The sequence below is a fragment of the Capra hircus genome, chromosome 5 (assembly GCF_001704415.2).
Source record: "Capra hircus breed San Clemente chromosome 5, ASM170441v1, whole genome shotgun sequence".
Classification (NCBI taxonomy): Eukaryota; Metazoa; Chordata; class Mammalia; order Artiodactyla; family Bovidae; genus Capra; species Capra hircus.
This window is the reverse complement of record NC_030812.1, coordinates 59,594,513-59,610,295: the sequence shown is the minus strand read 5'-3', so window position 1 is coordinate 59,610,295 and position 15,783 is coordinate 59,594,513. Positions and strand designations below refer to the sequence as shown.

Genomic DNA, 15,783 nt, shown 5'->3' with positions numbered 1-15,783 from the left:
ACAAAGCATAAAATGATTTAAGCTTTCTACCCAGCTCTTTCTTATACATTATGATAATGTTGGGTAAGGTTTTTAATATCAGTTCAACACCATGTATTACTATCAGCTTATGATTATGAGTATTAGAACCAAAGTATTTTAATGATATCTTCAATAGTTGAAAAATATCAAATGTCTTAAAACCTTGAAACATACCTTGAGGATTCTTGCTTCCAGATTTCTGACAAAGTCTTGGCAAATTACAGAAACAAAATATTGGTACAATGCAAGGAGAGGCAGAATCTACCAAGAGAAAAACACTCTGTTTTGAAACATATGTTATCAAGTTAATAATCTAACAATACAATATTAATGCAAGAGATGTTGTACAAAATCATGATTTTTTTTTCTATATTAAAAGACTGTATTATTTGGTATAAGTGAAATGATCTGCCTAGCATATTCTTCATGATTTTATCAAAAGTTCAAAGTGCTATCAGTGACTTATAGTTCCAAGTAGATGCCACTTGGTACCCAAACCTAGGTTTCACATTTCCATAAGCATGGAAAAATAAAACTCAAGTTAATCATCCTTCCTGAAAAAAATTAATTCAACATATATATATGAATTGCTGAGGCCTGTGGAAACATTCTAGCAAATAAGCTATCATATAAATCCAGAATTTAAAACAAAGGAACTCATATCCATCATCTCAATGTCAACTGCTATTGTCTTCAACTGAAATCTCTCTATCAGCAAAAAAAGTATAACATGCCTGTCATATGAATATCAGACATTATTGAATGGGAAAAAATCTAACTCCTTGCCATCACAGAACATATATTCTACTGCTTAAAACTCAAGCTTACTTTTCACATAATATTTTTATTTTCCTAGAACTAACCCCAAAGTTCAAGTCTTCTTGATGTCCCATAGATGTATGTGAAAGCTTGTAAACTATCAATTTTTCACTTGCCCTGACCACGATTCAGCTAAAGGCAGGTGTTAAGGGATAGTTTTGCCTGGACTTTTGAACAGTTCTTAACTGCAACTTAAAACTGAAGTTCACTCCCTGCACCTGGGTCCTGCCCCATCAAAGGAAGATGGAGCAAGAATGGGGATTTGGATCCTTATTATTTAGCAAACTATTTCCCATTATTCCACAGCAAGGGGTCCCTTGGTAAATTTTACATATTACAGCAATCTCCTTAGGCACTTCTAGAAGGTTCAGTTCAGTCGCTCAGTCGTGTCTGAGACTCTTTGCAACCCCATGAATCGCAGCATGCCAGGCCTCCCTGTCCATCACCAACTCCCAGAGTTCACTCAGACTCACGTCCATCGAGTCCGTGATGCCATCCACCCATCTCATCCTCTGTCATCCCCTTCTCCTCCTACCCCCGATCCCTCCTAGCATCAGAGTCTTTTCCAAATGAGTCAACTCTTCGCATAAGGTGGCCAAAGTACTGGAGTTTCAGCTTTAGCATCATTCCTTCCAAAGAAATCCCAGGGCTGATCTCCTTCAGAATGGACTGGTTGGATCTCCTTGCAGTCCAAGGGACTCTCAAGAGTCTTCTCCAACACCACAGTTCAAAAGCATCAATTCTTCAGCACTCAGCCTTCTTTACAGTCCAACTTTCACATCCATACATGACCACTGGAAAAACCATAGCCTTGACTAGAAGGACCTTAGTGGGCAAAGTAATGTCTCTGCTTTTGAATATACTATCTAGGTTGGTCATAACTTTTCTTCCAAGGAGTAAGCGTCTTTTAATTTCATGGCTGCAATCACCATCTGCAGTGATTTTGGAGCCCAAAAAAATAAAGTCTGACACTGTTTCCACTGTTTCCCCATCTTTTTTCCATGAAGTGCTGGGACTGGATGCCATAATCTTCGTTTTCTGAATGTTGAGCTTTAAGCCAACTTTTTCACTCTCCTCTTTCACTTTCATCAAGAGGCTTTTTAGTTCCTCTTCACTTTCTGCCATAAGGGTGGTGTCATCTGCATATCTGAGGTTCTTGATATTTCTCCCAGTAACCTTGATTCCAGCTGGTGCTTCTTCCAGCCCAGCGTTTCTCATGATGTACTCTACACAGAAGTTAAATAAGCAGGGTGACAATATACAGCCTTGATGTACTCCTTTTCCTATTTGGAACCAGTCTGTTGTTCCATGTCCAGTTCTAACTGTTGCTTCCTGACCTGCATACAGATTTCTCAAGAGGCAGGTCAAGTGGTCTGGTATTCCCATCTCTTTCAGAATTTTCCACAGTTGATTGTGATCCACACAGTCAAAGGCTTTGGCATAGTCAATAAAGCAGAAATAGATGTTTTTCTGGAACTCTCTTGCTTTTTCCATGATCCAGAGGATGTTGGCAATTTGATCTCTGGTTCCTCTGCCTTTTTGAAACCCAGCTTGAACATCTGGAAGTTCACGGTTCATGTATTGCTGAAGCCTGGCTTGGAGAATTTTGAGCATTACTTTACTAGCGTGTGAGATGACTGCAATTGTGTGGTAGTTTGAGCATTCTTTGGCATTGTCTTTCTTTGGGATTGGAATGAAAACTGACCTTTTCCAGTCCTGTGGCCACTGCTGAGTTGTCCAAATTTGCTGGCATATTGAGTGCAGCACTTTCACAGCATCATTTTTCAGGATTTGAAACAGCTCAACTGGAATTCCATCACCTCCACTAGCTTTGTTCATAGTGATGCTTTCTAAGGTCCACTTGACTTCACATTCCAGGATGTCTGGCTCTAGATTAGTGATCACATCATCATGATTATCTGGGTCGTGAAGATCTTTTTTGTACAGTTCTTCTGTGTATTCTTGCCACCTCTTCTTAATATCTTCTGCTTCTGTTAGGTCCATACCATTTCTGTCCTTTATCGAGCCCATCTTTGCATGAAATGTTCCCTTGGTATCTCTCATTTTCTTGAAGAGATCTCTAGTTTTTCCCATTCTGTTTTTTTCCTCTATTTCTTTGCACTGATCGCTGAGGAAGGCTTTCTTATCTCTTCTTGCTATTCTTTGGAACTCTGCATTCAGATGCTTATATCTTTCCTTTTCTCCTTTGTTTTTCACCTCTTTTCTTTTCACAGCTATTTATAAGGCCTCCCCAGACAGCCATTTTGCTTTTTTGCATTTCTTTCCCATGGGAATGGTCTTGATCCCTGTCTCCTGTACAATGTCACAAACCTCATTCCATAGTTCATCAGGCACTCTATCTATCAGATCTAGTCCCTTAAATCTATTTCTAGAAGGTAGTGTAATACAAAATGGATTCATGCAAGTTCAGCTAAGGAATCTTTCATTGTCAGTCAACTGGCAGCCGCTAAGAGCAACAGCTTTTAAAGAGGATTAGAACTGGTCTTAAATGATTTCAAACATAACACAATACATTTTTCTATAATGATGCTCTACAAATATAACAATACCTTTTTCTACAATTAATGCAGTACAAAACAATAAGAGTTGGCTATTACCTTTGAGATTGTATCTTTTCTTTAGTGAGAAATAAAAACACACCATTTTATTGCTTCCAACTACTCAATTATTCAGAAAAATGTTCTCAATTTCTTAAGCTTCAGAGAAAAAAGTCTCATTTCTTTTCCATTGCAGTGATATGTATTATATATGAATAGGACTAGGCAGCTAAAGGTTACTCAGGGAATAGGTAAAACTATTTTCTAAATCCAGAAATGAAGCCCCTTAACAATGAGAGGAACACCATTTTTGTTATTTTTTTCTAATAAACATTCTTTGTGTGCCAAATCTTCCACATATTACAAGCATGTATCAACCTTTTCACATTAACACATGACATTATAATTTAACAACTAATATCAGGGGACAATAAATCTTTTCAAAACAAGGAGAGAGTTAATTTAGAACAAGAGAACAGAAAACGACATATGAGAAAAAAATAAGGTAAGTATTAAAATTATAGAGGAAAGGGAAAGAAGCAGAAAAAGAGAAAGAACAGATATTAAGAAGCAAACACAGTAAGAAAAGACATACAATAGTAGAGGAAATAGCATAGAGGAAGAAAAAAGAAAAACTAAGATATAGGAGGAAAGCATAAATATAATGAGCAACAGAAAATACTAATTTATGTCTAAAATGAAATCAACTTCAAATTTATGATTTGAGACTTATTTTCCCAAAGGAAATGAGTTTTTATTTGAGAGTTTTAATTTCTTAGGACATTAAGACGTGTCTGTCTTAATTTCATATTTAAAATCTGTTTTTCACTTAAATGTGTCCTTAACATAGAAGAAATGAGACAGATACAAAGATAAGTTTGTCTCAATAAAGAAATACTCCCATAGTTTTGATATTGATATTCCTTCATGACTTAATAAAGTGAAGTTATAAGTCCACTAGATTTCTGTGTTCCAGACCAGTTAAACATTCTAGTCAATTTCACCATATCTTAAGGGGGAAAAAACAATAAATAATAGAGTTAAAAAAAGAGAGAACCAAATCAAATAGACCTGGCTATTGTATCCAAAATGGCACGCAAATAGTGATGGTAAAGAAAGAATATTAATTATTTTATTTTGAAGTACAGATCAAAATCCTGAAAATAGAGTTTAAAAGTTAAACAAGAATTGATCACAAGAGCAATAGTAAAATTTAATCCTGCCAAGTAAAAAGTACAATATAAGTGGGGTAAGATATCACTGTGAATTAAGATTTGTTGATTTTGCAAATCACTTACTACTAGATTTTGCTTAGCAAAGTGCAGCTCACGGATGACATAATACAAACTCGCAATGACGGAGCAGATGTCAGCCCGGTATCTGTCTGAGAAGAGCTCAATGCCTGGGAGAAGCTGAGTGATTTCATACTGAGCGTAGCAACGTTCAGCTTTAGGATGTGGTAGTGTGGTTCTAAGCAAACCCTGAGGACGAAAAAGGTGAAATGAACAGCTGGAACTTGCATTTGCAACAACAAGAAAGATAAGTATTTAAAGGATATAAGGAGTAAGTGTATTCCTTCCCAAAGGGCTTTGTGTTGCCTAGCACACTGTACCCTATAATAAAGGGTTGTTTGTTGTTGATCAGTTGCTAAACAGTGTCCAACACTTTGTGACCCCATGAACTGCAGCACACTAGGCTTCCCTGTCCTCCACTATCTCCTGGAGTTTGGTCAAACTCATGTCCATTGTCAGTGATGCCATCCAACCATCTCATCCTGTCACCCTCTTCCCCTCCTGCCCTCAATTCTTCCCAGCATCGGGGTCTTTTCCAATGAGTCAGTTCTTCACAACAGGTGGCCAGAACACTGAAGCTTCAGCATCAGCATAAGTCTTTCCAATGAATATTCAGGGTTGATTTCCTTTAGGATTGACTGGTTTGATCTCCTTGCTATCCAAGGGACTCTCAGAATGTCTTATATTTTGGATAAAAGCTCCTTTCTTCTTCAGTAAAATCAAACTAAGAACTGCAGACACTCTACTTCTATAGTCTTCAACTTATTTTTGGCTTGAATTATATGGCATATTTTACATCATGCAATTAAGCAAAAGTTTATTTCAAGATGAGGTAGGGCAATGCTTTAGACTCAATCAGACTGGCTTCACTGCTCCATGAAGGAAGGACAGGAGACTCAGTTTCCTCATCTGTAAAACTTCTCCATCTATAGTGAACACGAGAAAACTGACTCTGCTGAATACCAAAGGTGAAAATGCCACAGGGGTTCAGTCATCAAAGGAAAGATGGGCGTAGGATATTTAATCAAGGTTCACGTTATTTTCCTAATGTCAGTTTTATGAATGTAATAAACTACTGCATTTTTAAAAATTTTCGCTAATTAAATGGCTGTGCTACTACAGAACAACATACATGAAGTGTTACCTGAAACAGAAATGCTGATAAAAGGCAACAATTGGTTCTCTTTTCAACATCCAATGTCTGAATAAATCTAAGTATAAGAAAAAGAAACTGATTCAGAGACAATGTTCCAAGAATATTTTTACATAAATACAACTCTAATACTCATAGATTTTAACTCAAAACTTAAGTAGCCTTTAATTTAATTAAAAATTAAAAGTTTAATTTTTAATTCTAAAAGTGCTACATTCTCATGTAAGATTTAAAACGTTGAAAGACAAAAAAAAAAAAAAAAGAAAATTCACCAATAATGCTACCACCTAAACATGATTACCAGTAACATTTCAGTCACTTTCCTTCTAGATTTCCTTCTACATATAATTATATAGATGCACATTCACATTAAGACTGAAATTATGTAATACATATTTTTATAAATAAATGTTCTATTATTGAACATAATCAGTTATATAATTATTTTACAGAACTTTAATATTTTTATCAGTCACATGTACCAGAATATTAAAATATTCATCTCCATTTGGATTTTTTCCATTGTTGAAACAAACATTGTCATACCTACATTTTTGAGCACTTGTCCTATTACTTCCACTGGATAAATCCCTAGAAGTGGAATTTTGGGGAAAAGGAGGTGCACAATTTTAAAGTTTTTTGATGAGCACAATTAATTAATTTCTTCTCATAGACTGAAACACTGTATTTCCTCACCAGCAGTACATTATGGATCCATTTATGATATTAAATCTTTCCACCAAAGATTGAGGTAACTCTGTGTTTATTACTGTCTCATTTTATGTCTCTTAGTAGAGTCTGAGTTTTCTTTACATGGGTCTTGAAACTCACATTTGTGACTATAAACCACATTACCTTCTCCTAAGTCTTATTTTAACACCAGTGGACTTCACTGTTTTAATAACACCAGTCTGAGTTCAGCTTCTTTGCGAGGTGCTTTGCCTGCTGAGCAGTGGGAGAGAAAAGTTTCTTCTCCTCAGGGAGTCTCCAAGAATAAGCAAAACCCCTGGAGAACCATAAGAGCCTGTGGAAGTCAGATTTCCAGCTGGGTAACCCAGGAAATGACTTTCTGTTGACTGAAAATCACTAAGTAACAACTTCAGAGGCCCAGAGACCCTAAGGTGTCCTCTGGCAGGAATGCTGTAAGCTGTTCTTTTCAAGCTGGGAGCCTTTCTCAGCTTTTCTGTTCTCTGCTGCCAAGTGCTACTAAGTTATTAACTCAGACTTGTATGGGGACTCGTGTGTGTGTGTGTGTGTGTGTGTGTGTGTGTGTGTGTGTGTGTGTGAAAGGAAGTTATAAACTCAGACTTGTATGGGGACTCATGTGTATGTGTGTGTGTGTGTGTGTGTGTGTGTGTGTGTGTGTGAAAGGAAGAGTTCCTTCCCAGGAGAGCAAAAGAAAAAATCAAATGACAGAGTTTTTTAAAGATCTTTGAAAGTTTTATCCTTTTAAAATGGTAAATCCATACTTCCCTTGCCCAAATGCTAATTTTCTGAAAACAATGTGATCGTGAACTAAGACAAATTACTATTTTTAAAAATTTTCTCTACAGCTCAAAATATTGTGCAGGTATTTTGCCTACCATGCCTTATAATGTAACTACAGAGGTAACGGAAACCTGTACCTCTACTCTCTTCATACTTTTTGTTTTTCACATTAATCAAATATTTAAGATATTTGTGAGTCCTAAGTAGACATAAGGCATTGTGATAAGACTTCCACATATGCCATGTGTGGCAGGCTAAAAAATGGCTGCCCAATGATACCAACATCCTAATTCCCTAAACCTATGCATATGTTGCTCATGTGGCCAAAAAAAAAAAAAAAGGAATTCCCTGGTGGTCCCACAGTTAGGACTCCATGCTTTCATTGCTGAGAGCCCAGGTTCAATCTATGATCTGATCGGGAAACTAAGATCCTTCCAGTTATATGATGCAGTGAAAAAAAAAAAAAACAAACCTGCAGATGTGATTAAATTAAGGGCCCTGAGATGGGAGGCAAAATTCTACTGAATTATTCACATGGGTTCAATCTAATCACAATGGTCCTTTAAGAGAAAGATAGGAGGGTCAGAGTTAGAGAAGATGTGAGGATAGAAGCATACTGACAGAAAGGAAGATGAGAGTCTGGGGTCCTGAAGACAGAACATGAAGAATGCAGGAGGCCTCAGGAAGCTGAGACAGGCAACAACAGATTCACCCCCAGAACCTGTGGAGGTAGCTCAGCCCTGCCAACACTTGGATTTAGGACCTCTGCCCTCCATAACCATAAGACAATAAATCAGTATTGTTTCAGGCCACTGAATTTTGTGGGATTTGTTATACCATCAAGAGGAAATTAATACAGTCTGTGATATGGGCTTAATTATATGCCCCACTGGGTCTTCCCTGGTGGCTCACTGGTAAAGAATCTGCCTGCCAACACAGGAGACCCGTGTTCAATCCCTGGATCAGGAAGACCCCCTGGAGAAGGAAATAGCAACCCATTCCAGTATTCTTGCCTGGAAAATCCCACAGGCATAGAAGTCTGGCAGGCTACAGTCCATGGCATCGCAAGGAGTCAGACATGACTGAGCCACTGACACATAAGCCCCCGTGCACACCCAAAATTCCTAAGTTGAAATCCTAACCCCTAGTAACCTCAGAATGTGACTAAGAAATGGGGTCTTTAAAGAGGTGATCAGGTTAAAATGAAGTCATTAGGGTAGGCCGTCATCCAATATGAGAGGTGTCCTTACAAGAGGAGGAGACTAGGACACAGACACACACGGCAAGGAAGACCATGTGGGAAGAGACTGAGAAGAGAGTTACCTACGAGCAGGGAGAGAGGCCTCAGAAGAAACCACCCTGGCAACACCTGAATCTCAGATGTCAAGACTCCAACATTGCGAGACGGTAAATCTCTCACAGATTGATATTCTGTCACTAGTCTGTAGTAGCAAATGAATACGGTATGTCATGTAATTTCTGTCACCATGGTTTACAGATGAGAATAGTTAGTCTCAGAGAGGATGAGTAATTTGCCAGGGGGCACCCAGAGTTATTAGGAGGCTCTTAAATTAAGCCTTAGTTGGCCTGCCTCCACGCTGTTATTCTTGCTCACCTACCAACTGTTCATCCACTTAGTCATTCATTCAACAAACAGTTACTGAATGCCATCTCCATGCTGGGCACTTGGGATACACTGGTGAACAAAGCAAAGACCTGTGCCCATGTGGTGCTCACATTCCAGAGGTGGCCTTGGTTATAGGAAGAGGAGACGGCCATAAACAAGCAATAGCACAAACAAGTAAAGTGTATAATAAGCTTATAGGATATGAATGGAGCTGCCCAAGAACCCAGTGTGTGGGAGGCACCCTACATGGCCCGGTGGGTAGCCCACAAAGGAAGGCCCCCGGTCCTGTGCAGATGGCTCCAGTGCCATACTCACTGTGCTATCTTTGCTGATATCACCGCTCCCTGCAAACACCCCCAGATGCCGACTTTGGACAGGAGCTCCTCACTGTAGTCTTTGGAACCTGGAGGTGACTGGCCATCAGTGGCATTGGTGAGTGAGCTGCCAAGCTCCTTCCATGTATGGAGCACATCTTCTTTTCTGAAAAGTTCATCCAGAGCTTGACTCCAACACTTAAAAGCAGCCCTGAAACAGAAATGGGGCATCAGGCAGCATGAGATCTGTGTTGTTAAATGTCTTTCAAAAAGGAAAGAAAATGCATTGAATAAACATTTTCATTAAAATGTTAGAGAAGGGATCTGTGCCATTTATTGCTCATAACCATTTCTCTCCAGTAGCATGTGATGACTAAAACACAGCAATAGAATATTATCCAAGAACTAAAATTTATGAAAGATGGTGCTTTTTTTCATAATAGTTAAACATTTTTCAGGTGAACAGAGATCTCCCTGTTTTACTGACTCCTATAAGCTACCTTTTCTTCTGTGCGAAGATGAGAAGATTTCCAAGTTCATGCAATGCCTGAACATTAAGACTTCTTTGATTGCTGGTTTTCAGAACATCTGTATTTTTAATCAAGTGAAAGAAAAAAATGTCAGTCTCTGTAAAATATTTCCTTTATATATGCAAGAGTATTTTAAATTGCTTTATACCTTGACTGTGTAGATAAGCAAACTTCAAGTTAATAGACCCTCTAAATGTCACACGATATAGCTATAGAGAACAAACGATGTTCTGTTTGAATGTTAGGTAGTAGGGAAGTGGATCTAAGAGGGAGGAAACAAGATTGGATCTAACAGGTAGGAAACGTGAATAAAGTAGAGTAAGAGTGAGGAGGTCAAGATGGTGAAGGAGAAAAAAATCCAGAAAAAGCATACAAGTGAGATTGGACTGGGTATAAAATATAGAAATGTCATATGTGGCCAGAATATGGTTTTGGGGGAGACTGAAGAAGCAGTAGTGGTAAGATTACTGAGGCATCTGAATGCCAAGTGGAAAAATGTGAACACTATTCTACGGATGGGAAGACTTGAATGGTTTGGTTTTGATCAGAGGTGTGACAAGAGTGCAGCATATCAGATTCTTCCTTCACCCAAACGCAAAAAAGCACATCTTTATTATCACCTGAATTTGTTGTTGCTTTCTGAGGAATGCAGGCATTCCAGGATGTGTAGCCAAAAAAAGAAAAACCCATCTAACATGGCATTGGTTCCTAATGAGGGTAGCTCTATTGGCTAGTGGGTATTTTAGAAATCTGAGGGAGGAGGCTGTTATTTGTCACAATGGGGCAACTGCTACTGTTTCCTCAGTGAGGACCTGGCACTTGGGGGCCTGCAATGTACAGAACCTTCCCCCACAGGGAGGAAAAAGATGAGAAACCTGTAAATAATTATCTGAGTCTAACATCTAACTTCATTTTAAACATAGAAAGGGTATTTTTACATGTTTTCAAAATGCTCAGTTTTCCAGAAATGCAATCCATGTAATATTTTGATTTTGTTCAGGATGCTCTACATTTGCCATTTTAGAACATCATGGCATCCAAATTAACAATGCTGATAGTACCTGAGTCACCAATATAATATGCTTGTATCAGTCTGCATTTGCAGCTGTCATATTCCTATGTATCCTGTATATCTTACATACAGTATATGAGCATCTGATTGATTCTCTGTACCTCTGGCGCCTAAGCTCTTGCTGCAACTGTTGTCGTTTAGTCACTCAGTCGTGTCTGACTCTGCAACCCCATGGACTATAGCCCACCGGATTTCTCTGTGTAATTCTCCATGCAAGGAATCTGGAGCGGGTTGCCATGTCCCTCTCCAGGGGATCTTCCCAACCCAGGGACTGAACCCACATCTCCTGCATTGGCAGGCAGGTTCTTTATCACTGAGCCACCTGGGAAGCCCACCTAAGCTCTTACATATTAACAAATAGATTCTTTTATTATAAAGTGATTTCATTTAATTTATCCTTCAATTTATATTTAGAACTTCATTTTTTTAATAATGTGTATAGGAAGAGTATATTAATACAAATTTTATTTCAGGCGCTAAAGGGGGAATATTTTCTGTTGTAAAAAAGAGGGACATTGGATCTACAACATGTTGAATTTATACTGCTGAATTTGTAGAAAAGCCAAATCAAGTGGAAAGGCAAAGAAAACGGAACCTTTTGGGGCAAAGCAAAAGCACTTAACAGTGGCCACATCTCAACAAACAGTTCGCAGATTCAGTTAAAGTGGGATGAGCGGGAGGGCACCTAGGATCTCACAATGGTAACAGCTAGGCTGGAGAGACGATCACAGGAGAGGGTTGGCAGCGGCCTGTCTCCTCACTGCTCTGTTACTGCCTACAAGGGTGTGATGAATAGAGTCTATGTTCAAGCTCTTTCATCCCATTTCTACAAATGATATTTCAGTTACTGTACAGAACAAGGAGCTATATTCAATATCTTGTAATAACCTATAACGTAAAATAATCTAAAAAATATATATACATACATATAACCAAATCACTTTGCTGTACAGATGAAACTAACACAATATTGTAAATCAACTATACGTCAATAAAATATACATTAAAAAAGGTATCATTTCAAGACCAAATGCAATCTCAACAATAATGTGGCAGATCATATTGAAAATGAACATGGAATGAATAAACCTTACTAATAGTTTCATAATAAGAAGAAATTACGAGTCCAAGTTGTGAGGAGGGAAGCTTGCTCTTCTCCACTGAGCTGAAAACTCGGAAGTGCTCCTGAGAAAGGTCGGGGGGTGTTGGCATGTGCATCTCTTCTGTCCCCATGGAAAACTCCACTTTCCCAGCAGCCAATTTTAAATTGTTCACTCCTCCTTTGTCTCCTAAATTCATGGGAAAAGTTTTAAAAGAAGCTTAAAAATGGAGAAAGAAGGGAAGATTAAGAGGAGGGGAAAAGTAGGAGAAAGAGAAAGGGAGAAGGAAGGGTTTTACATAGAGTTGAGCCTCATTTACAGTTCAAGGGACTCTGTTTCCTTAAACTTCGTGTGTCGAACCATTTCTGAAGAGCCCAGGTGTGTATCGACGCACTCTACACTCGTGTTACCTCAGAAGGAATAGTACAGAGGGCAGTTTGCTGGAAAGTGAATGTTGAGATAATGCTTTGCTCCTCCTGAGGATCGGGGGGCGGCGGGGCGGGGAGAAGTTGCACAGTTTGAGTTTACTTTTTTAAAGAGTTTCCAACATTAAGACGTTAGTTTGCCTCTGGGGCAGAGACCTCTGGGATAGGTGCAATGTACAGGTAGTTCTGATCTAAGGGGAAAGAAAAAGGAAAGAATCTGTGTCTGTGTAAGGTCAGAGAACACACAGGGAAAAGAAAGGGAAAAATATTCTAGGGGAAGGAGTTTAGAACCTCAGAGAGAGAGAAGCTAAAATGGATTTAGGTCTACAGCCAAGGACTGGAGATAAACTTCTGAGGGTATCTTAGTATTAATACTAGGTGAAATTCAGAATGGAGTGGTGTAAACCATCCTTAGGAATTGTATCTGCTTTTTTTCAATTCATACCCTTAACCACTGTTAATGTACACCATAAAGATCATACACCATGACCAAATGGGCTTTATCCCAGGGATGCAAGGATTCTTCAATATCTGCAAATCAATCAATGTAATACATCACATTAACAAACTGAAAAATAAAAGCCATATGATTATCTCAATAGATGGAGAGAAGGCCTTTGACAAAATTCAACATCTATTTATGATAAAAACTCTCCAGAAAGCAGGAACAGAAGGAACATACCTCAACATAATAAAAGCTATATATGACAAACTCACAGCAAACATTATCCTCAATGGTGAAAAATTGAAAGTATTTCCCCTAAAGTCAGGAACAAGACAAGGGTGTTCACTCTCACCACTACTATTCAACATAGCTTTGGAGGTTTTAGCCACAGCAATCAGAGAAGAAAAAGAAACAAAAGGAATCCAGACTGCAAAAGAAGAAGTAAAACTCTCACTGTGCTTCTTCCAACCCAGCGTTTCTCATGATGTACTCTGCACATAAGTTACATAAGCAGGGTGACAATATACAGCATTGACATACTCCTTTTCCTATTTGGAACCAGTCTGTTGTTCCATGTACAGTTCTAACTGTTGCTTCCTGAACTGCATATAGGTTTCTCAAGAGGCAGGTCAGGTGGTCTGGTATTCCCACCTCTTTCAGAATTTTCCACTCATCATCAGAGAAATGGAAATCAAAACCACAATGAGGTACCATTTCACACCAGTCAGAATGGCTGCTATCCAAAAGTCTACAAGCAATAAACCCTGGAGAGGGTGTGGAGAAAAGGGAACCCTCTTACACTGTTGGTGGGAATGCAAACTAGTACAGCCACTATGGAGAACAGTGTGGAGATTCCTTAAAAAACTGCAAATAGAACTGCTTTATGACCCAGCAATCCCACTGCTGGGCATACACACCAAGAAAACCAGAATTGAAAGAGACACGTGTACCCCAATGTTCATCGCAGAACTGTTTATAATAGCCAGGACATGGAAGCAACCTAGATGTCCATCAGCAGACAAATGGATAAGAAAGCTGTGGTACATATACACAACGGAGTATTACTCAGCCATTAAAAAGAATACATTTGAATCAGTTCTAATGAGATGGGTGAAACTGGAGCCTATTATACAGAGTGAAGTAAGCCAGAAAGAAAAACACCAATACAGTACACCAATGCATATATATGGAATTTAGAAAGATGGTAATGATAACCCTGTATGTGAGACAGCAAAAGAGACACAGATGTATAGAACAGTCTTTTGGACTCTATGGGAGAGGGAGAGGGTGGGATGATTTGGGAGAATGGCATTGAAACATGTATAATATCATATATGAAATGAATCGCCAGTCCAGGTTCGATGCATGATACAGTATGCTTGGGGCTGGTGCACTGGGGTGACCCAGAGGGATGGTACAGGGAGGGAGGTGGGAGAAGGGTTCAGGATGGGGAACACCTGTACACCCATGGTGGATTCATGTTGATGGATGGCAAAACCAATACAATATTGTAAAGTAATTAGCTTCCAATTAAAATAAACAAACATATTTTAAAAAGACAAAGTTTAAACATGATATGTTGTGCTTAGTTGCTCAGTTGATTCCCACTTTTTGAGACCCCATGGACTATAAGCCTGCTAGGCTTCTCTGTCCATGGATATTCTCCAGGTGAGAATACTGGAGTGGGTTGCCAAGCCCTCCTCCAGGGGATCTTCCACACCCAGGAATCAAACCAAGGTCTCCTGCATTACAGGCAGATTCTTCACCATCTGAGCCACAGGGAAGCTCAAAAACATGATATGGAGGGCTAATTTAATGTAAAGTGTGTCTGTGGACACTACAACCAAAAACTGTGGGTACATATCATAACAAGTGCTTTCTGGGGGGAGAAGGGGAGCAACAATGACACATATACGCATTCATACATATATACACACATAGATACATATATACATACATAGATACATATATACACACATAGATACATATATACATACACAGATACATATATACATACACAGATACATATATACACACATAGATACATATATACATACATAGATACATATATACATACATAGATACATATATACACACATAGATACATATATACACACACAGATACATATATACACACATAGATACATATATACACACATAGATACATATATACATACATAGATACATATATACACACATAGATACATATATACATACACAGATACATATATACACACATAGATACATATATACATACATAGATACATATATAACACATAGATACATATATACACACATAGATACATATATACATACATAGATACATATATACACACATAGATACATATATACACACATAGATACATATATACATACACAGATACATATATACACACATAGATACATATATACACACATAGATACATATATACATACATAGATACATATATACACACATAGATACATATATACACACATAGATACATATATACATACATAGATACATATATACACACATAGATACATATATACATACACAGATACATATATACACACATAGATACATATATACACACATAGATACATATATACACACATAGATACATATATACATACACAGATACATATATACATACATAGATACATATATACATAAGTAAACTTCTGTCAGTAGTTGTAAAAAAAACAATTGGTTTAATTTCTAAAACATCCATTCAGAGAATATTAGCATCTTAGATGTTAAATTTAAATCCATTATTAATAACTTTAAAATACAATTATTTTAAGTTTATTAATATAAATTTATTTTTATTATTCTGATAAATTTGAACAGTAAGGATTATAAACATAAATTAGGATTTTAGATTACCTAAATGTAGGTAATTTGGGATTTCTTAACCTACATTTGAGTATCCATTTTCTCTCTGAGGTTAAACACT

The 15,783-nt window shown here is 37.9% G+C and overlaps 1 protein-coding gene across 3 annotated transcripts in view; it reads right to left on the bottom strand.

The window, feature by feature from the left end:
• Positions 1 to 15,783, bottom strand: part of CFAP54 (cilia and flagella associated protein 54) — a 335,725-nt gene that overhangs the window by 150,661 nt on the left and 169,281 nt on the right. For all 3 annotated transcript variants that reach the window (XR_001918076.1, XM_013963991.2, XM_005680630.3), the window contains exons 41-46: positions 11,969 to 12,163; positions 9,773 to 9,860; positions 9,274 to 9,483; positions 5,835 to 5,901; positions 4,697 to 4,879; positions 196 to 282 (exon numbers count right to left, since the gene is read on the bottom strand). Coding sequence is in view for 2 of the 3 variants with exons in the window: in XM_013963991.2 (XP_013819445.2) it covers positions 196 to 282; positions 4,697 to 4,879; positions 5,835 to 5,901; positions 9,274 to 9,483; positions 9,773 to 9,860; positions 11,969 to 12,163 (830 nt within the window). In the remaining variant the exon portion in view is untranslated. The remainder of the gene's footprint in view (positions 1 to 195; positions 283 to 4,696; positions 4,880 to 5,834; positions 5,902 to 9,273; positions 9,484 to 9,772; positions 9,861 to 11,968; positions 12,164 to 15,783) is intronic.